The sequence below is a fragment of the Trematomus bernacchii genome, unplaced genomic scaffold (genome assembly GCF_902827165.1).
Source record: "Trematomus bernacchii unplaced genomic scaffold, fTreBer1.1, whole genome shotgun sequence".
NCBI classification, from domain to species: domain Eukaryota; kingdom Metazoa; phylum Chordata; class Actinopteri; order Perciformes; family Nototheniidae; genus Trematomus; species Trematomus bernacchii.
The window spans coordinates 13826558-13848180 of NW_022987739.1; the positions used below are offsets into that span (position 1 = coordinate 13826558).

General features: G+C 41.7%; 1 protein-coding gene across 3 annotated transcripts in view; it reads left to right on the forward strand.

Annotated features, from left to right (window-relative positions):
* The window catches only part of nek7 (NIMA-related kinase 7), a 62288-nt gene that overhangs the window by 37311 nt on the left and 3354 nt on the right, over positions 1-21623 (forward strand). For all 3 annotated transcript variants that reach the window (XM_034146717.1, XM_034146715.1, XM_034146716.1), the window contains 4 exons: positions 1785-1893; positions 2790-2897; positions 10621-10715; positions 19842-19955. In XM_034146717.1, the coding sequence (XP_034002608.1) occupies positions 1785-1893; positions 2790-2897; positions 10621-10715; positions 19842-19955 (426 nt within the window). The remainder of the gene's footprint in view (positions 1-1784; positions 1894-2789; positions 2898-10620; positions 10716-19841; positions 19956-21623) is intronic.

A 21623-nucleotide genomic window follows, 5' to 3' on the forward strand; every position in this document is an offset into this window, starting at 1 on the left:
ACAGTGTGCCATATGTAAAACAGACCCCCCCCCCCCCCCCCCCCTCCCATGCATGAATTTAACATTTTTTATTCTTTTTGATTTTCCATCCTCCACACCGCTCTCTCCTCCCTTTTTTTTTCTCCCTCCCTCAATCTCTATAACTCTCTCCCTCGGACCATCTCAGAATTCAAATGAAATCAAATGGTCCTTGATTTGCATGCACTTACAGAATATTGCATGTGCAGTGTTTGCTGTTAAAGGCATGGAGAAGAGGAGGAGGGTGGTGTTGGTGGGCGTCTATGTGCTTCCCCATTGACATCAAACGGTCCTCTGATATGGAAATTGGAGGGCAAGGGAAGAATGGCTTCTCACTGAGGCTTTGTTTGGATGTAGGCCAAGGTCTATCCCTCCCTCTCCATCTATCTTCCTCCATCCCTCTCTTTTTCTCATAACTTCCTTCATGTTCTGTATCTCTTACCCTCACCTATAACCTACATTCTTTATCGTACTTCATTCTATAGCTTCACTTTCTCCTGTCTCCCTTTCTGTCTCTTTCTTTTCGCTCATTCTGTCTCTTTCACGTTGTTTTTCTAGGGCTATGCACCAGTAATAAAAACATTTCTCTCTTTTCACCCCCATGACCCCTGACCACACTAGTGACGGTTATTCTATTTCTATAATGGATAGACCTTGTTCCTACTATATACTTACCTATTGTAGTGTTTACATATTGTAGCCTCATTAAGAGAACACCCTGAAGAGGCACAGAGTTGGTTGGAACAGAACAACAGGAAACATGGTGACGCAGGAAGGCACGGTCACAAGTTTTGATTCCGTTCGATAATCATGTTTGAAGTTGCATTTTGCTGTTGCTTAGCAATTATCTCAATGTGTTTCAGTAGTTGTGGTAAGAGCAAGTTTGTGACACAGTTCCCATTGCTAATGTAAGTGTCCTGTTTGTAATGTAGGTAATCATCATTTTGCAGTATGTTATATTATAAATATAACATAATTAGATCAAAGAAATCGAATTACAATGTGGTGGATTAAGTTTATCGCGAAGGAAAAATGTCAGTCAGGTCTTATTTATCTTGTTACTTAGGGTTAGCTTATGTACTGTTGCTCTTAATAAACGTTTTTCTTGGTAAGATTCCCTAAAGATTGTGCAAAATGCTTCATTTCTAATTTAAGGGCAGGACTCTCATCAAACCTAGTCTTACCCACTGCTGTTTGAGGAAGACTTACTCGCTGATTATAGCCACTGTCAATCAAAAATGCATGAGGCCTAAGTTGTTTTATGTCGACTCTGTCACCATCGTGGCTTCTCTGGGGATGGACGAAACTCTGGTTGATACAACACAACTTCCTCATGCCCCCAAATTAAATAAATAAACCAAAAACAACTGTGACCACTGTGCCATTGAAAGCTGTACCTAAAAAAGAGCTGTGCGCCAGATGAGGGAGTTTTGGAAGGTACCACAAATGTCCTCTCTGTTCTGAGAATGCATGTGCTTTCCATTGAAGGCCATAGAGAAAATGAGCCAATGCTCGGTTAGGAGGGGACCGGCTGGAGGAGAGGGGTCTGGGTTCCATTAGCAGTGGAGTCAGAGCTGGGGACTGTGGCTGGGGATGCATGCTATACAAACACACACAGACATCCACCATTTTCTACCATTTTGGTATTGCATGCCACACAAGACAATTTCCCACTCCTGTTAAAATATTTGAGCTGTTCCTTCTTTGAGGTACGCTAGTGTTGCTTTTTGATTTTCTGATTTGGTCTGTTTGTGTTTACTCTACAGCACTTTAAGAAGCAGAGGAGGCTTATCCCAGAGAGAACGGTGTGGAAGTACTTCGTCCAGCTCTGCAGTGCGCTCGAACACATGCACTCCCGGAGAGTCATGCACAGAGGTAGCGCTGATGCAAATACATACACACATACTGTACATATACCCTACACACACACACACACACTCGCATATTAATTAAACAAGGACATTGGCTTATTGTTCATTAAAAGTACAAGATCATCTTATAATCTTTATAACTTGAGCCACAATTCAAGTTTTGAAAAGGTTTTATAGTACTAATGGAAGATACTTACTAGTTAGAGCCTAGCACGGCCTCTTAAAAATGAAGTTGGTTAAAAAACTAAACATGAAGTGAGTGAATTTTCAGTTTGATCAACCTAGTTGCATATGACAGGAGGCTTAAGTGTAGGTGTTAAACAACACCGAGACCAGAGAACACAGTGTTTATGGGCCCATATGCTGTCAAATCAAGTCCTGGATTCACACACACACACACACACACACACACACACACACACACACACACACACACACACACACACACACACACACACACACACACACACACACACACACACACACACACACACACACACACACACACCCCTACAGGTGGTGTGCTTCCGTTGGCTGACTCTGATTAGGGCACAGGGACACTAATGAACCCTGAGTTCTGGGCTTTAATGACCACTTAACAGAGGCCGCCTATTCAAAAGCCGCTTACAATTATATTAGAGCAGTACATTTCAAAGGCTGATGCAGGTCACATTAACATGATTTCAGGAAAAAGTTACAGAAATGGTCGGGTTACGTCCACATTGATATATTTTCAATAATATATTTTTCGTCCAGTAAATCTAAACATTAACTTGCACTTTATTTTCTGAATGATTATATTGCTTTACTGTAGCCATTGTTGCCCCTCAAATGTTCTGTCATGAAAAATAAGGTATTAACGCTCTTTTTATCTACATTGAATGACTCTTTCCTCTTCAGATATCAAGCCAGCCAATGTATTCATCACAGCTACAGGAGTAGTGAAACTTGGAGACTTGGGCCTGGGACGATTCTTCAGCTCCAAAACAACGGCCGCTCACTCACTAGGTAATTTGCAACAGTCTCTACATATGTGGATACACACACTTGAACACATGCTCTTTACTCACTCATGAACACACAAATGCACACTCAGACACTTTCAGTCACAGCGGTCCCTAGTAATAATCACCCAATGTTGGATGTGTTTCATTAGGCATGGTGAGCCCAGAGCCATGTGTCATGTAGTCATGGAGCCTGGCCACGTCTGTGCCCGCCCCTTCATAGGCCACTTAGCCACTTCCTGTTGCCTTGACCTTTAAACCTAACACAGATGAAGACTCAACAGAGGCCTTCCACACACAGCTTTGATTGTGACTGTGAGCCATAAAACAAGCCAGCCAACTTTACAATCCGGGTTACTGTTGGCATTGATAGGTGTGTTTGTCACTTCTAGGAAGTAAAATTATATAGTATTTGTCAGAATGTTGTGTTCAAAGAAGCGAGAATTGTACATTAGGCCTATTTTAAGACATACAAGTGTTTTAAAACTGACAAACTGAATGGTACCACATGTTCATGCTTTCTTTAAGGCATAAGGTGTTAATGACTTAGGCCTTTTACTGTAAATCTTTAGGAGTCAGGCCTGTTTCCTCAAGAAGAGTGCGAAACAACATTTAACTGATTATTCATTTCCAAGGAAACATACATTTGTACCACCTCAAGCTTTGTCCTTCCAGTCGTAAAATATATCTTTCCTCAATTTACTGAAGACATGAGGTTTAACACAAATACAGAGAGAGACTCACATACACACCCTTTAGTGTTTAAAACACAAATGTACACATTAACAATTTGTTAACTGCCTGTTCCTACCAGCCTTCCTCACTTTGCCATATTTCAAAGCTTATTATCTCCTCTACCTTTTTTGTTGTCTATCATTTCAGTAAATATTGCTGGACAATAAAAAAAAAAAAAAAAGGCAGGCCATGAAAGATATATTGAAATGAAAATAAACTGTTCAGGAAAAGAATCAATAACAACACTTCAACCTTTCTAGAGTATTCTCAATAGCAGCATCAGTGAAAAATGCTGACACACGAGCAGCATTTAAAAGATATATTGTGTTCCCCTTACTTTTTCATTCCAACAAAAACATGTCCGTATAGAAAAATTGCCAATGAAACAAAGACAAAAAATGTCATCCAGTAGCTTGAAAGAACCATATGACGGTCATTGGTTAAAGAACACTTTCTTATATGTGTCACAAGTTATTCTGAACCATTTTGATTTGGTTAAACTCATTTGGCGACTGTACAAACACAGGAGCAAGCTGTAGTTGCATTTTGTTTATACATTATTTTGAATCAGGTGTCTGGTCTATATAAAACACATTTGCAAACGGCACCTTTCTCTCTTTTGTTTTAGCCGACTTCCCTTAGTAAACTGTATTAATACGTTTAAAATATCTCCAGTTCACTGGCAATGCACTTAAGCTGTTGCACGTTCAGTTTTATATGTTAAAATGTGACACAGACACCCAACCACCCCTGGACGGTTTCAGCTGTTTCATAGATTGGAAAATGTAGAAAAATGATTCCAGAGACAAATATAAACGCTGTTATTCACACTGTCTCACATCCCCATCTCAAACTGTTATTACCACAAACAGCGTGCTATTCTCAGCCCCTGTACAGCAGCGGCCCAGCCGTTTGAGAAAGTGTGAATCACATGATCTGCTGAACAATAGCCCGATCATCTCAGCAGCCTGCAGTGCCAGCAGAGTGGAGTGAAGGCTTCTGTGATTGCTCATTAAACGTTGAGTCCACAGCACCCTCTTTAGGCGGACAAAGGATAGGCAGCCCCATGAGCACAGGGTACCAGAATACTGTCAGCATTCATCTCAAGCAATCAAGACTGCCTCAATAATATCCAGAGAACTACCAAAATCACAGGTTTATATTTGTTAGACACATATGTGACGTAGATGCATTTAATTTAAAACATTTACATCTGCCCTCATAATATTTACTCACAACAAATGGACAGGTGACGTTTGCATATAAGATTTTGCAATGGTATATTTTCTAAATACTTTGAATTTAGTTTTTAATATTTTAACTGAGAATGAATTCAGTGGAGGATTTTGTACTGATGATCTCCCTGAGTTAGTGTGACCTGTCGACACAAGGGACTCGCAGTGCGTCATCCTCCAGTTCTCTGTCCATGACTTTCCCCTTGACATTTCTTTTCCGTTTCTTTCAAATAGCAAATCTCCTCTGTCTTTTTATTTGTCACATATCCTTCTCTGCTCCTGCTTTTTCTTTACTTGACTTGTCCTCCCTTCTCCTTCCCTCTCTCCCTCCCTCTGGTGCTTTGACTGTTAGTCAGACAGAGAAAGACAGAGTTTGGGTTGAATGGAAGAAAGAGATACGGTGTGAGAAAACTAGAGCTGGAGAATGGAAAACGGCTAACGGAGTGAGAGTGAAGTGGAAGAGAGACGAAAGCAATATGTCGGGGAAAAAAAGATAATAAATAGAAGAACTAGTGACAAAGAAAAGTAGAATGTGTCGGGAGCGAGAGAAGAAAATGTGACAGTGACACCATGAAGAGAGAGGAGAAAGAAAGCAGGGAGGGAAAAAAAGTTGGAAGAAGAGGGAGAGAGAGAGAGAAGGAGGAGAATATGAGAATATGACAATGACAAAAAATGAAGGACAAAAAGGAAAGCAAACGTGAGAAAGAGGGATGGAAGGGAAATAAGTGTGTGTGTGTGTGTGTGTGTGTGTGTGTGTGTGTGTGTGTGTGTGTTGTGTGTGTGTGTGTGTGTGTGTGTGTGTGTGTGGTGTGTGTGTGTGTGTGTGTGTGTGTGTTGTGTGTGTGTGTGTGGTGTGTGTGTGTGTGTGTGTGTGTGTGTGTGTGTGTGTGTGTGTGTGTGTGTGTGTGTGTGTGTGTGTGTGTGTGTGTGTGTGTGTGTGTGTGTGTGTGTGTGTGTGTGTGTGTGTGTGTGTGTGTGTGTGTGTGTGTGTGTGTGTGTGTGTGTGTGTGTGTGTGTGTGTGTGTGTGTGTGTGATCACGTGCCAGTGTGGGTCTGTAATGAGCCAGCCACCCAGCTGAACAGTGTAGCAGGGTGGTGGAGATGAGATGGAGGTCCAGGCATACAGCCTGTCAGCTACTAGGTTTTCAACTGAGCCGCTCAGCAGCCTGCGCGCGCACACACACACACACAGTTAGTTTTTTGTCTTTTTCACACTAACACAGTTCGTTTTTTGTCTTTTTCACACTCACTGAAATGCTTTTAGTCTCTTTGTCTCCTTTACAGTTGTATATATGCTCAAATACACATGTGCATATCCTTATGGGCACACATGCATGCACACATGCAGAGGCAGATGATCTTGAACATACACACAGATTTGCAGCTTACAAATAAACACTCAGTGATGCATATACATCAACACTGTGTCACAAGACTGGCAAAAAGACACCCAATGTGTTCCGTGGTGAGGATGCCTATATCCCTTGCCATAACCCTGGCAGAGTTGGATTGAAAAGAGAAACAGAATAAAAGAACAGGAAAGCTGATGCAATCGTTGGAGCAATGATGGACTAGCCAATTGGCAGTAATAAGTAGTATAATATATCTGCAATTAACACCTGTAATGAGAGAGGTGTTAACGATAAGTACCGGGGAAAGGGAGGGAAAGGAAAGAAGAGAGGAGGAGGAGGAGGGAGAACAAAATGGAAGCAGAAAGACTTCAGGGAGGCTGATGTTGAAAAGAATTATGACTATTTCAACATGTATATAAAGGCTTCTTCGTATAAAGGCAAGCAAGCAAGCAAATCCTGAAACAGAGAGGGGTAGGAGGAAAGCCAAATGGGAAGTGAGGGGTGAGCAGGACATATATAACACCAAGAAAAACATAATGGGAATATAGGGGCACACAGAGAACGCCTTCTGACTACAAGATGAAGTCATTCTAGCTTTGCTGCTACCTAGAACTTTACGTGTTATTGGTTAAAATACAAAAGGGCACAGGTTTCTCGGAATCTCGGAACTATGCTTAAAGGTCCCATGTCATGCTTTTCCGGTTACTACCCGTCCCCTTGTGTGTTATGAAGGTTTTTCTGCATGTAAACGGTCTGCAGTCACAAACCCTCAAAGTACACCCTGTAGCGAGTAAAACTCTAACACAGAAAATACCTGTCTCTGCTGCCCCAGAACGCCTCGTTGGAGATTTCTCTTTTTCTTCCTGGGTACAGTGACGTGACCATACATAAATGGACCAATCCATGGAGCTCCTCACACACACACACACACACACACACACACACACACCACACACACACACACACACACACACACACACACACACACACACACACACACACACACACACACACACACACACACACACACACACACACACACACACACACACACACACACACACACACACACACAACACACACACCACACACACACACACACACACACACACACACACACACACACACACACAAATGAGCTCCAACAAGCCGTTTAGGACAGAGAGTGAATACACATACTATACAGAGATGCTGTATGAGAAACCAATGTGAGTTTGGAAAATTGCACAATATAAATCTATTCTAGTATACCTCAACAATGGAATTATGATCAGTAGAAATGGCCATGACATGGGACCTTTAATAAGAGCATAACTCATAGCCTTTGAGATTACAGCAAAATGTTGCTTGCAGTTAAAAATGCTGAACTGGTAATGCAGCACAGATTAATGAGCTTTATATTAAATGTATCACAATGTTTAAATGGCTTGTAAACAATTTAAGTGTTTTAGTTTTTTTTATATTGGATGGCATCTCACCTCCTATATAACAACGATTACCCTGTTTCGCACAGAATACACTGTTGTCACAGCCATTCACAATAATGGAAATCAATCCCAACATGACTTTCAATTTATTTGTATGAATAAGTAATGTGCCCTTGATTTAGCATGCAGAAGGAGCCTCAGCCCAGCGCTGCTGCCTTTCTATTTCTATGCCACTATTAGCATAAGAGAGGCTGATTCTTTTTAATCAACTAATAATGAATGTTAGAGGAGCTTGTTCAGACCGCACCATTAGACCTCACACACACACACACACACACACACACACACACACACACACACACACACACACACACACACACACACACACCACAATACCAACCTGATGACCAATTAAAACAGCAATCCCCTGTTTCTTCTTCCATTTGCTCTCTCTTGTGTATTCTCTGCCTTTGCAGATTATTATTTTTGGAATGACAGGTAACATTTCATTATTCAAAAATTGCAAATTTAAGATGAAAGCTTTTTCCCAACCCAATTAGATTCGCACCAAAATTAAAAGCTTTTATTTCAGTTCCCATACACTTGAAATGTAATAGCCCCCTCTGTAATAGTTGTATTAATTGCATTGACATTAGTTGATTTTACCCCAACCTGGTAATGTGCAGAATGGCTCTGGAGAGTTTGTGTATTTATGGTTTTTCCTACCATTTTCCTGCTAGACAACTTTTCTCCTGAGTTCTTTCCACTCTTCCTCATAGCGCTATCTACCCATTTTACCCAGTGCACAATTTGTATATATGCTAGGGGCAAGACTGTGTTGGTTTGGTTATTAAGAAAACTATTCTGGGAAGAGAGAAAATAACCCAATTCAATACATTGAAGTTAGCTTTTACATTTACCAATTTGGCCGAGGCTTACTGTATGTCCAAAGCAATGTTCAAATAAGGTAAAACTGCTTTTTCAATTTGGCTTTAATTAAACCTCACACAGTAGAGCAACGAAAAGGTCCCCAAAACTTTCATTTTCTGCCCCTGGTGTCAAGTACTGTTTAAGATTCCACCAACAAGCTAATTACCAGCCACAACTGCAAAATGTGGTCAATGAGACACCTTTGAAAGTATAGTACTCTGCCTTGAAGTTTATATGTTTGACTGATTTTGTCAACACCAGGTTTTGTCTAAACAGGGCAACAGGGGCACTGCGCCCTCTTACTGTAGGCGTGCGCCCTCATACCCAAATGCAGATTTTCCCCGTAAAATGTTAAAGTGATGCCAGAAAAGAATATTTCTGTTCATCAAAAACTGTATAATTACTCAAGAAATTTGAAAATCGTGTCAAATTGACTGTCAGACGGCATTGACAGCTTTGTTTTTGGGGAGCTCCGAATAAATAGGGGATCGATGTCCGGTCGGTCTGCCGCTGGATGAGTGGCAGGCAGCAGGCTTACACTTAAACTGTGATTTCTGAATTAGATTGTTTCTTTTACTGTCCTTTTTTCTGTAGAGGAAGTAAAGATACTGTAACATGGGATTTATTTGTTGTTTGAGGTGCAATATATGACTCAGCAAATGTTAGACATGAACAAACTATTATGCCGGAAAGTTGGCGGGACCGTAACATTTGGCCGGAAGTGACGTTAGCGCCCTCTTACTATATTTCTCTAGAAAAACCCTGCCATATTGTCACAACCGTGTAAAATCAGCGGGTGTCATTTTTTAGCGCATTTCTAACAAGTAGATAAGTCATAAATACTATATAAAGAAAACAATGCAATGTTGTGTCATCTATCTCATGTGGACTTGGTATTCAGCAAATGTCAAAAAATCAGTTAAACTTGTAAAACTAGTTATTCCAGTCAATAATGGGAGCGTAAAAAATCAGTTTCAGGTTAATAATAAGTACGGATCACAAGGAGAATGCAGGAGGATGTTGATTATTTTGTGAAGCACAAGCTCTACAGTATGCTCCACACATTGTCATGTGCAGCGCTGCTACTGATGGATGTACAGCGACTCAGCAGAGCCAATGTAGCTGTCATCTCCATATGTCAGCAAGCCTCCATTCACATGTGTGCTTGAAAGGATGTGGACTGAGAGCTGCTCAGCACTGGTTAGAGGGCTGGTACAATTTCCATCCACTAACCATATGTGATTAATTTAAAAACCTCTGCTGGATTTGCTTGATGGACTTTTACATTGGAAATCACAGCAAATAGAAAGCAAATGAAAAAAGCAGCCAGTCAGACTCGGCTCGGAAAGCTTCCTCTAGCGTGTTATATGGATGTGATGCTAAGCTGTGGTTCGTCTCTGCGTCCAGTTGGGTGAGGGTCTGATTCTCTGGAGCTCTGCCAGCCGCCCTGGCAGTTTGGGATTCTTGAGTTTCCAAACCAGATCCAGAAACGGGCAAACTTTTTAAGGCTCCACCGCTGCTCCCTGGGCGTATTCTCTGACTACTGTTTCAGATCATTACCGAGCCGCAGTAATCAAAACTGATTTATGTACAGTATATTTAGTGTGTGACTGTGTGTGCGAGTATGTCTGCTGTACATATGTATGTGGTACTTCGCATGCGGTACTTTGCACACTGTACGAGTGTGCATGATAATATCTAACCTCATCAAAATATCATCTAACTGTTGCTTACTTTGAATTAACAATTCAATGATGGAAAGTCTCCGTCAAGTTTTCTTTCTTAAGCTTTGTTACAATATGGCGAGTGTTCCTTCCTGAATGTGTCACAGAGTGAGACTACACCTCCATTCCTCGCATGCTTTCCTGTACTGTGTGAGGTGTGTCAGTGATGACGTTGATGAACTGGGGGGAAGCATGGGTTTGCATTGCAAAATGTTAACTCTCTCTCCCTTTGTCTTGTTCTCCTTTTCCACTTCTGTCTATCTCCCTCTGTCCTTCTCCCTCCCCCTCTCCCCCTCCCTCATTCTCTCTCCCTCTATGTTCCAGTGGGTACTCCGTACTACATGTCACCAGAGAGGATACATGAAAACGGATACAACTTCAAATCTGACATCTGGTCGCTAGGATGCCTGCTCTACGAGGTAAACTATGGGGATATGTGCACACGCTGTCACCCCACTCGGCTGTAGGAGTGACATGAGAACACATCGCCTCAGACACACACACAAGCAAACAAACTATCCACAATATATTAGAGTACTGTAAGAAAATACATACAAATACACCTGCACTTTTCCACATGTTTATACTGTATCCACCCCCACTTCAAGGCATAAAGTGGAACAAATCCAAATTACACACACTTATTGTAATAATATATTCAAATGTGCACTCTTTCCCTCCTTTCCTTTCATTCTTTCACTGTGGCCTGTTGGAAAGGAGTCCTTTAGACTCTTTAAGGTAAAGTGATTTAGCCTGGGAACCTGCTAAGCATTGAGAAGCTGGCGAGTGAAGGGAACTGACATGGCCATGTGTTTTAGATAAGGCCGCCCAGTGACACTGACTAGTTTGATTAGGCAGCAGCAACACACCACAGGGCTTTGACACAGACCACACTGAGTTGAAGCGAGAGCGTGAGGAGCACAGCGGAGGGAACAAAGAGGAACGATGGAAGAGCAGAACAATGACAGACATGGATGACAGCAGTCAATCTGATTCCCACCTTGCAAACCTTCATGTGCACTGAATACACACACACACACACATGTTGAGAGACACACTGTCGGCCAGGGAAACACCCACATTTCCCTCCCCTCCTCTCTCCTAACTCCCCTGAGTTGCTGATCACTTGGGCTGCATTTCAACGCACCAGTGACTACACCTTCTCTACAGCGCCTCAGGCATGGAGAGGTGGAGAGCGCGCGAGGAAGAAGTTTAAGCTCAGCTTGCAGGTCATGGTTGCTCAGAGACCACAGTCCTTCATGCTAATTAGTTCCCCACAATGCACTGCGGCAATGCAGAGCTGTGGTTGGCTGAAAGTGGTGGATGCTGTAGGTCACATTCTGTTTTTTGTGTTGTTTTTTTACATGTCTGGTGTGTGTGTCTGCTGTTTTAGATGGAATACGCTACTTATACTGTTAACAAAAAACAGAGTGCTATAGTTTATTCTGTTGCATGGTTTCTGCAGGTAATATGATTGCGTAATCTGAACTAAAGCTCATTCAGATGTTGCTCATTTTGTTAGGATGAGATAAGTTTAGGTTTTTATTTAGGTTTAGTAACACAATACTGTGACATACATTGCCATACAAAAGTAAACTATTCACTTAGTTACTTTTTCATTTTTTGCCCTTTATTTATTTGGCAACAGTGGTCATAGAAACAGGAGACGAAAGGAAAGAGGGAAGAGAACAACATTTTACAGAGTCCACCCTCGACACTACTTATTATTTTCACTATTTCCTTTTATACAATGATCTTCAAGCTTGAAGGTTGAATATGTACAATGTCTACATGTTAAAGAGTTGAGTATTTGAATAAGTCCCTCAACATAATCATCAGACCTTTTGGTTTGTGTTCAATTCTTACAAATTCTTTCAATATTTTGTTTCGGAAGCTGTTCTTTTTTAAATTGTTATAATACATGTGCAGCCTGAGCATTGATTGTTTCAAAGTTTCAGATGGGACACATTTCATTGATCATTTATGAGTTCCACCCTTTAGGACAACCACTATGAGACACAGTGAGAAAGAAAGATGGAGACCAGAGATGAGGAGAGGGGAGGGAGAACTAGAGAGCAAAAGTGAAAAAATAGAAGAAGGCTTGTTGCTCCCTCTGGAGGTCAGGAGGCAGGGAAAAAAGATGTAAGGTGCAAAAGTTTAGGAATCTATATAGGAGAAATATAGGTAGCCAGAGAAGTAGATGAGCAGTAGGAGTTTTAAGAGAGAATGAGAAGACTATAGAAGGTTAGAGGGAGAGAAAGAGCAGAGGGGGAGAAGTGGAAAAAAACAAATGGCGAGAGCAGGTTTATAGATTGCTGGAGAGAAGAGAAAAATGGGGGGTGTTCTTTCGGAGAGCAAGAAACAGAACTCCAGCCATCAGGTCAAGGTGAGCCATGCGAGCAGCCTGTGGAGATAAAGATTTTACAACCTTATTGTTGCCAGAGCAGTGCTCACCACGTCATGCATATTCTCTTTGAAGAGCAGACCCTTCTTGGGTTGAGGGCTCCGCAGTGCATTCAGTGTCAGGAAACTTCTCTCCTTCTCTGCAAAACTCTCTCCTTCACTCCTCCTCGCTCTCTTCTCCTCCCTTCTGCTGTGTCTCCCTCCATATGCCTCCCTTTTTCACACTTAACCTTCAGGCATAAGGAATTCACATATAAATCCACGCCTCATCCCTTTGGTACTCATTGATTTCCCTCTGAACGTACAGTAGGGGCCGAGGATTGAGCTGGTGTGTGTCTCCCATGGAGTTTGGTTCCTTATGTGTGAAACGGCTCCATTTTGAGAACGCCTGCATTTTTCATTCTAGTGCCTGGGGGTCGGGCAAGGGTCCGAAGGGGTCCGCCCGTCAATACCTGGTCATTGTATCTGCGTCCATCTTCATCTCCCATTCTGTTTGATCCCTTTCTCCTCGTGTCCGACCTCATTACATCCCCTGACCCTGCCCTGTGCCCCCTCACCTGAACCTCCTACGCTGTAAACAGGGATGCTGCACTGGCTGGTTTTGTGTCCCAGGGAGACCAGGAAGGTGGTCACTGCCAGTGGATGAGATTACCCTCTCCTAGCGCTCTCTCCTTCTGCTCTTAGTCAAAGCCCACTCATATTGGCATATTCCCCCCCCCCCCTTGCCCAGTGTGCTCTGTAAAAGAGATGCATTTTACACACACGCTGTAGGTCTCCAGCTTGTATGGATGTTCTGCATTTTTATATGAAAGTTAGCAGGGGAGGAGAATATCTTAGAGTAGCTTTACTGGAATGTGTCTCCTTCCTGTTGGAGCTCGGCTATCCGTACCTCTGACTGTGCCCAGGCCTCCTGCCTCACCCCTCTCCCTCCACTCTTGTTTTGCTGTTGGTTTTATGAAACTTTCAGAACGCTAGGTTCCCAGCAGATTGTGTTTGCATGTGAGTCCCTGTATGTTCTTGAAAGTTGGAGTGGCGTTATAGATGTAAAAGACAGAAAGACTGCTCCTTTTGAATAGCTTTGGTGTCCTTTTATCTGTTTCATACAGTATGTGTAGTTTTGGAAGCGTTAATGTTAGTGATGCCACAGTGAAAGAAATGTTAGGGACACAGGTTTTACCAATTATATCCGACATTTTTGTGGAATTTTAATTGAATGAATCAATGAGACTTATAATTATTATTTTGATCTTTTGATTGGCTGTATGGCTGGCCTTTCCACCGTGTTCAGGCTACGGCCCGCACAACTTTGTACTATTTACAGATTAGCTCGTATCGTTATCAGGTTGCATATAAGTCTTAGGTTTATGAAAATTGAAATTGTATATTAAATATTGTTAAAGAAAAAGGTACTTTTTAGTTTTTTAGTTTGACACAAAATCATTCAGCTTTGTCTTTTTGGTCAACTTTATCCCTTGATAAGTAAACTCTGACATCTTCTCCTCTGTTGCTGCTGCTGTGTGAGGTAACTCATTTCAGTTTCTATTATCCGAGTGAATATTGATAACAAGCAAATTAAACAAATTAGCAAGATGTTCATTTTGCTTTGAAAAAGAAAAACGAGAGTGGAGCAAGTGATGTCATTGGAATGGCCTACTGTAACGCAATGTCACACCGGTAACGCAGACAGCTTGGCAGGGCTAGTCTAACATCATGATCCTCCAAGTGTCAGTATCAGGCTGTTCTGAATCTAGTAAACTATCTGACCAATTTGTGTGAAATATGTCACTTCCTCTTGATTCTTGCAAACCCATTGTTTGACATTTTGTTAAATATACTGATTTGCTTTTTTGCTGAGCGTTAGATGAGAAGACAGAGACCACCCCTGTAAATAGTCCCTCTCTTTACACATCAGGTACAGTATAGTCTATTGTAGGGATTAAACAAACAAGATACAATATGTTTATTAGTTAGCTTCATAGGTCCTGGGAGGTCGATTTTGTTATCTTGGCACAGAACCATGCTGTCTCCAGCTTCTGTTCTAAACTAAGCTAACAGGATGCAGGCTGGAGCGTCATCATTTACAGACAGATTACAGACTGGCATTGACGTTCTCCTCTATCTCTCAGCAAAAAAGCAAATAAGTGTGTTTAAAAAAAATGCTGTATCTTTTCTATACATCATTAAACACACCATGTAGTTTAGCCGCAGTGAGATGGGGCCATAAGAACACATCCAGTTTTTCCTCAAAGTTGAACCCACTGGAGCGATCTGGCACTTTGAAGTAATTCGTCCATTCTTCTTCTACTTCTTCTCATCTTTCTTTCCTTTTTAGTGTATTGAAGTAGAGAAGTGACGACTCCACTGGGTGTAGGTATATTTTTAATGACTGTCCCTACTCTATGACTTATTGCCTTGATTAATATATCATCATAAAACCACATGAAGGACCAATGAGCACATCAAAAAGTCATGCTCTCCTCAGTTGTAATGTGTGAGTGTGTGTGTGCAGAGAATACAAAATATACCTCTATTTTGCATATGTATGTTAACAATTAGATTTTTATTTGTGTATAGTGCTTGCCTGTAATTTTGTGTGTGAGTGTCTTTGTGTGTGTTTATAAATGAGTAAGTGAGAAGTTGTGAGGAACCCTTCGGTCCCAGGCTATAAGGGCTCCAGGGATGAAGACGGGTGGAGGGAGAAGACGGGAGCCTCTCATAGCTCCCTTTTTAATTGGCGTACAGGGAGAGAAGCTGGAGAGAGCGAGCGGGATCAGTGTTAATTACGCTGGAAGGCCCCATCTAGACCTTTTACACGGACAGGGATGCTGCCTTTACATGTCTGGGCTGAGGAGAGCGCAGCCTGGCCAGCTGAAGAAGAGCAGAGGAACAAAGGAAGGAGATGGTGTGTGTGTGTGTGTGTGTGTGTGTGTGAGGATGTGTGTGTGTGAGGATGTGCGTGTGTTCTGCCACCAGCAGCTCACACCCCTTAGACAGACAGCAGGCATGCGTGTGCATTGTATGTCTCTCGAATATCAATGAACCGTGCACACGCACACACACACATACACACATACACACATACACACAGTCTTATACTCACCAGGGCCTCAGAGGTCAGAGAGTGAGTCAATCATCTAACCCATTGCGACGACACAATATGAAAAAAAGAGTAAGTGTGTGTGTGTGTGCTGAGAGCAGGGGGCCGGCAGCTGTCAGGGGCTAGGAGCAGCAGGCACTAATGAAGCAGATGAATAGTGCAAAAACTCCCAAATACAAAACAGGACAGTTGACATTTTTCATCTGTCAAAAGCAGAAGATGCATGAAAATACGATGGGGGTCTGTTTTAACCCCTTACCTCCTGGGGTTTATAGCTGGCTGATTTTCTTCTTCTTCTGTCCCACTCGCAATTTCCTCTTGCCAACAGAGAAACCTATCGTTTTTTTTAAAGCACTAGCCTTCCTACCTAGCCTTTACACACAAACAACAGACATCCACACTAGTTACAAATATATTTGTTATAAAGCAATTAAGAGGTGTTCTCCCACATGGCTCTTTTTAAGGCATTGAAGTGAACCAGTACTGAAAATAGTCAGCATTTTCTGTGCCAAACATGGACACTCCATACCCTTTTAAAGGAAAGCCAGCTGAGTCCGCCTGGTTCTGCCCTTTTACTTCTTTGAAACCTCTCAGTTTGTTTATTGGAAAGGGATTTGGTTCTGAAACAGAAAAGCAAGATATTTGTTGACCTTAGTGGTACATTCCTGATGATAAAATATAACATTTTCTTAACTCACTGGAGTGATAACATATTTATAGGCTGCAGCAAATGGGAAGTTAGTTAAAAGAACTAGTGGAATGACAATTTGAATGCCTGTCGATCAATTATTGCACAATCCAAAGTGAAATCGTAGGTTACAGATAAGAGGCTTTGTTTCTAATGGAAGTGCATTATTGCTGACACACACAGGAATACACATTTCCTCACACATCTCATCACTGTCAACCGCCTGCTGTGCCATTCTCAGTCCTAATGTTTGGACCAGAGGGAGAGAAAGAGAGCAGGAGAGAGAGATCATTTTTACTCTGTGTTTACGTGTTTTTCTGAGGAAATGCCGTGTTAATACGAGGATGTGATGAAGAACGCTGATTAATATTGGATGGTAAATGATGTCCAGAGGAGAGAGGGCCTACTGAGATTGTGTCGTCTTGACTTCCCACTGGAAGCTGTGACGGAGACTCTGTCAAAATGTGCCCTATAGGGAACGAGAAGTTTTCTGTCTCTGCACCATCAATGTTTGACACATTCTTCATTGAAGACTGAAATGAAATTGTTGATGTGCTTGACACTTTTTGAAATGCATCAAAGAGTTACATTTGTAGCTGGAGCCACAAAGGGAGGCCATTTCCACTTGTTTAAAGTAGACCTATCATGCTATATTTAAATGATATATTGTAGGGCCATACCTATATAAGGTATATTTATACGTTTTTGTTTTCAAAATACTAAACAGATCATGCATTTTAGCCATGCCTCATTTCGCTCTATGTGCTGTTTGCTGTCTACGGGGCTGATTCTGTGAGCTGCAGCTGACCACGCCCCCCTGCAGGAGAGGGAAGCCGTGCTCTGATCAAGTCAAGAGGGGGAGAAAAAAAGATCTCCGTCCTCCGTGTTTTATTATATTGTTATAGGCCTATAGAGTCGTTATTCATTTGTTTTAAAGCTCAATAAATAACAAAGAAGACCTTTGACCGGCACTTTTCTAATTTTGTCCGGAAGATTTAATACTTTAACGGACATCTTGGACCGGCGAAGAAAGAAACTGAAACTGAAACTCTGCCGCACGGTCCCCTCGTTCCTTGGAAGAGGCGGAGAGGTGGGTGTTTGTCATTGCTGGTGGACTAACCGGAGAGAATTACAGTGCTTGCCTCGACGGGGAGGGATTGCATTGAATTAAAGCAGCGGGAGCAAACGCTTGCCTCGGGGAGGGAGAAAAAAAGCCACAGCGGAGAATAAACAGAAGGGTAACCATGGTAACTATGGGCGGGAAGTCTTCTTCGCTGCTTTTGTGGCAGACTACAGCGCCACTTACAGGCCTGGCATATGTACTACAGCGTCTCCAGCGCTTTCGAGCGGCAATGGCCGGCCGTGGCCCAACCCCACATTCCCCTGATAGGTGGAGAGATGGCCCAATAGCCGTAGCGCCACTTCTGTGACGTCATTGAAGTGTTCAAATCTGGATCAGTTTTTATCAGATCCGTTGCAGCCCCTTTTTTAGAGATTTGGGTATGGAGGAAAATAGAGAGGGTTGTGTTTTCTGACACTTGGTGAGTTCCCTGGAACACCGGGGATACATATTCATGTATAAAAGACGTACAAAAGTGCATTTTGCATGATAGGTCCCTCTTTAAGTAGTAATACGTCTTGTGACTTAACAAAACAAAATGTGTTGGTCTCTCTATCTTGGAGGATGGAAAGCATTGCCATTTGAAAAGGGATGTTAAGACATAACCTCGTCTTTTCCTCAGATGCTGTTTACATGTTAATACTCCATGTCACAGGATAGCCTGTCCCCCATTGTAACTGAAAGACAGCTTCTGTAATCTACCTCCACTTCCTTCCGTAGTCCTATTTACGGAAAAATATTTAGTCTCTAATATGCCTTATATTGTGGAAGGTGGCACATTAACACTCACCTGCTTTATTCTGCATGGAACGATTCCATTTGGATTCAGATATGGACACATTGTTATCATTTGTTTCTCACTACCAATTAACAGGCTGTCAAACACACTCTCGGATAATAATGTAGGGCCACCTGGAAAAAATAATTGAATATTTATTTGTTTAATTACCTGTGCTTTCACAAACTTGTGATTATCTTTTGCCCTGCATGCTCCTGGTGATGAAACACTCGTCAATATCACATTGGAGTTTGAAATACCCCACAGTACTGACACAATACTGCAGATGGAGGCGGTGAGAAAAACAAATGGAAACCAATAAGCAATGACGACTATAATTGGATCTTGTTTCACATTGTTCCACAAGACACTTCCTCTCTTCTGGATGTCATTAGGACGTACAGCAACATTTCAAAGTACACAGAAATGCCCTCTCCCCATAACAGGTGCAGGGCATGACATTGCAATATGGCTTTTGCATACTTATTTTACTGTACAACCTTTTGCATAAGAGAATGTCTTTTTTTCCTCTGAATAAATATGAAATAGAAGTCCTTTAATATCATGTTGGATACTCACTTCTTCCTATGTAACACTATGTAAATAAGTAACAACCGAATCAACAAGCTACAGTTTCTTTAAGCAGCTCCTCATCATTTACACTGACAGCCATTCTAACCACAATTATTTATTATTAGTTAAGCAATTTGGGCCAACACAAAAGCCTAACGCACTATTCATTTCCGAAGGCACTGAATCAGAAAAACAATAAGAGTGTGAGTGTGCTTGTTATGCAAACCTGCTGCAGGCTTCACCTTCCGCATACACATTTTAACAATAAGAAGTGAGTCAGTCACTAACCCTGGCAGATATGGCATGCTATATTTTCTATTCTTAGACATGCAGGAGGGGTTTTTCACATATTTCCACTCAGCAAAAGTCTCCTTATCCTTTCCACTCTTCCTTAGCATTCCCATCTGCCTCTGCTCTCCTCTGCTCTGCTTGCTTGCATTTGTTTTCTCACTGCTCCAGCAAACTGAGAAATTCTCTCTCTCATAATATGCCTGCACCCCTCTCCTCACTCTGCTCCTCTTCCATTCTCAACAATTTTATATAACTTTATATCTCCACATTTTCGAAGCAGTGCAGCAGAGAGGGCTAGCAAACTACAGGAAAACACATAAGCTAAGAGAATCGCTCGTGAATTTTTCTGTTTTGCTTCACTTGAATTTTAGACTTGCACTCATTCCTATACCAAACACTATAAAAAAAAAAAGTTTGCCGATTTTATAAACACAAACTTTCTCTCAATACTGCTTTTTTATCAATTAGTCATATACCTCGATAACAGTGAACTGTTCTTGAACTCACTGTACAGTGACAGTTGAAATTCTGCGTGTTCAAATTTTTACTATGCTAACACCCTGCCTTTCCTTTCCCTCATATCTTTATATTTCAGATGGCAGCCCTGCAGAGTCCGTTCTACGGGGATAAGATGAACCTCTACTCTCTTTGTAAGAAGATAGAACAGTGTGACTACCCCCCACTTCCCTCAGATCACTACTCAGAGGAGGTAAGTACTGTACCAGCTGCCATTCACTGCTGTCATAGGTAGATACAGACCTGCTCAGTGTTGTAAAAGGACTTCTATTCCTAAACTCCTTCTTAAAATAAACCTTTAGAAAATTCTTAATATCTTTTAGGTGAAGTACTGTGTAAAGCAGTGGTAGCCGGTTTCTCTTTCTCTGTGCCAGTTCGCTGATTTTGACTTGTGTTGACTATTAAAGTTTTTTTTATATGCGAGTGAAATCCACCCAACTGTCTGAGCTACAGTTCAGTATGATATTGCTCTGTGATCAAAAGACCGGCTATGATTTTAACCATTTGAAAAATTAAATGCACATATCAAAAGCATCTGGCCATGCTACAAAGTGGGGTGAAGCTGAATGGGCTACAGTGTCATGTTTCCCTAACTAAATGTTAAATCATCTGCTGTAGTTCTGCGTAGACTTACCCATGCACAGAAATGTAATGTAGTCGGGCTGCGGTCAAAGATCTCCTTATTGCTGATTGCCGCTGACGTGTGTATGAATGCGCATGGCTTTGTGTTTGCATGCCCTCTTTATGTGGGTGGCATTTTTTCCCTAACATTTCTGTCCTTTTCTCTTAAATATATTAAGTAAATTGTAGACACATGCAAAAAACGTAGACACTGACTCATAGGCACACACGCACATACACTGCAGGCATTACCTTCATTCACCAGTGACACTGTGCTTTGGTATGGGCGCACTACAGCTTTGTGAGTTATAATAATAATTAACAATAAATACCTGTGTTTTTCATTGTTCCAGCCTTTGTACTTTAGGTGACATTGCAATTTAAACTTAATCTCATTATTGATTAGTATGTCCAATACTTTTTGATAAGTTGATGATTTATTCAGTCTATGAAATGTCAGAAAATAGTCCAGATAAGATCCCGTGGTGACGTCTTTGTATAGTTGTTTGTGTCTCTAATTATAACTGGAAGTCCAAACTGGAAGATACACTCGGCACAAGGTGACATTTGAGAGCCTGAAACCGTTTCAGAAAAAACTTTCAGGCTCTGAAGTCAGAAATGTAAAACATTTTACAGCAAATATTTTACATTTTCTACTTGAACTAATCCATAGATTCATTTATTCCTCCAGGATTGAACTAAATCATTTTCAGTCAATCAACAAATTGATTAATTGACTCATGACATACCAGTATTAAGATGCCTTTACATTCCTACATGTTAAATGTCTTCTAAAAAGGTGCAACTATTTGCCCTCCATGCTCTCTGCTGTACTATCACAGTATCTGTGTACAGCTAGTTTAAGTGGTTCTCCTAATTCATGTTAAATAATAAACCCTATTAAGAGGCTTTATTATACTGTGGCATTGACTTCATCAGGAGGATAAAGGCTAATTGCGAGGTGTCTGAAGCCTCTGTAGTCTCTATGACTGAGTTTTTGTTTGTGCATGAGCAATTGTGCAAGTGTATATTTTGCAACAAGAGCTCTCTCCACTCACACACCACGCTGAGCTTCTGCGTTGCCCCACATGTCACCCCCATCCAGGAGAAAGGGAGACAAAGCGAAAGAGAGAGGGAATGATAGAGCGAGAGACAGGGCGATGGAGAGATGGAGATGAGGGGGGTGCCTGCAGCGCCTGTCTGGATGTAAACAATGCTCCTGAAGGATCGGCAGCAAACT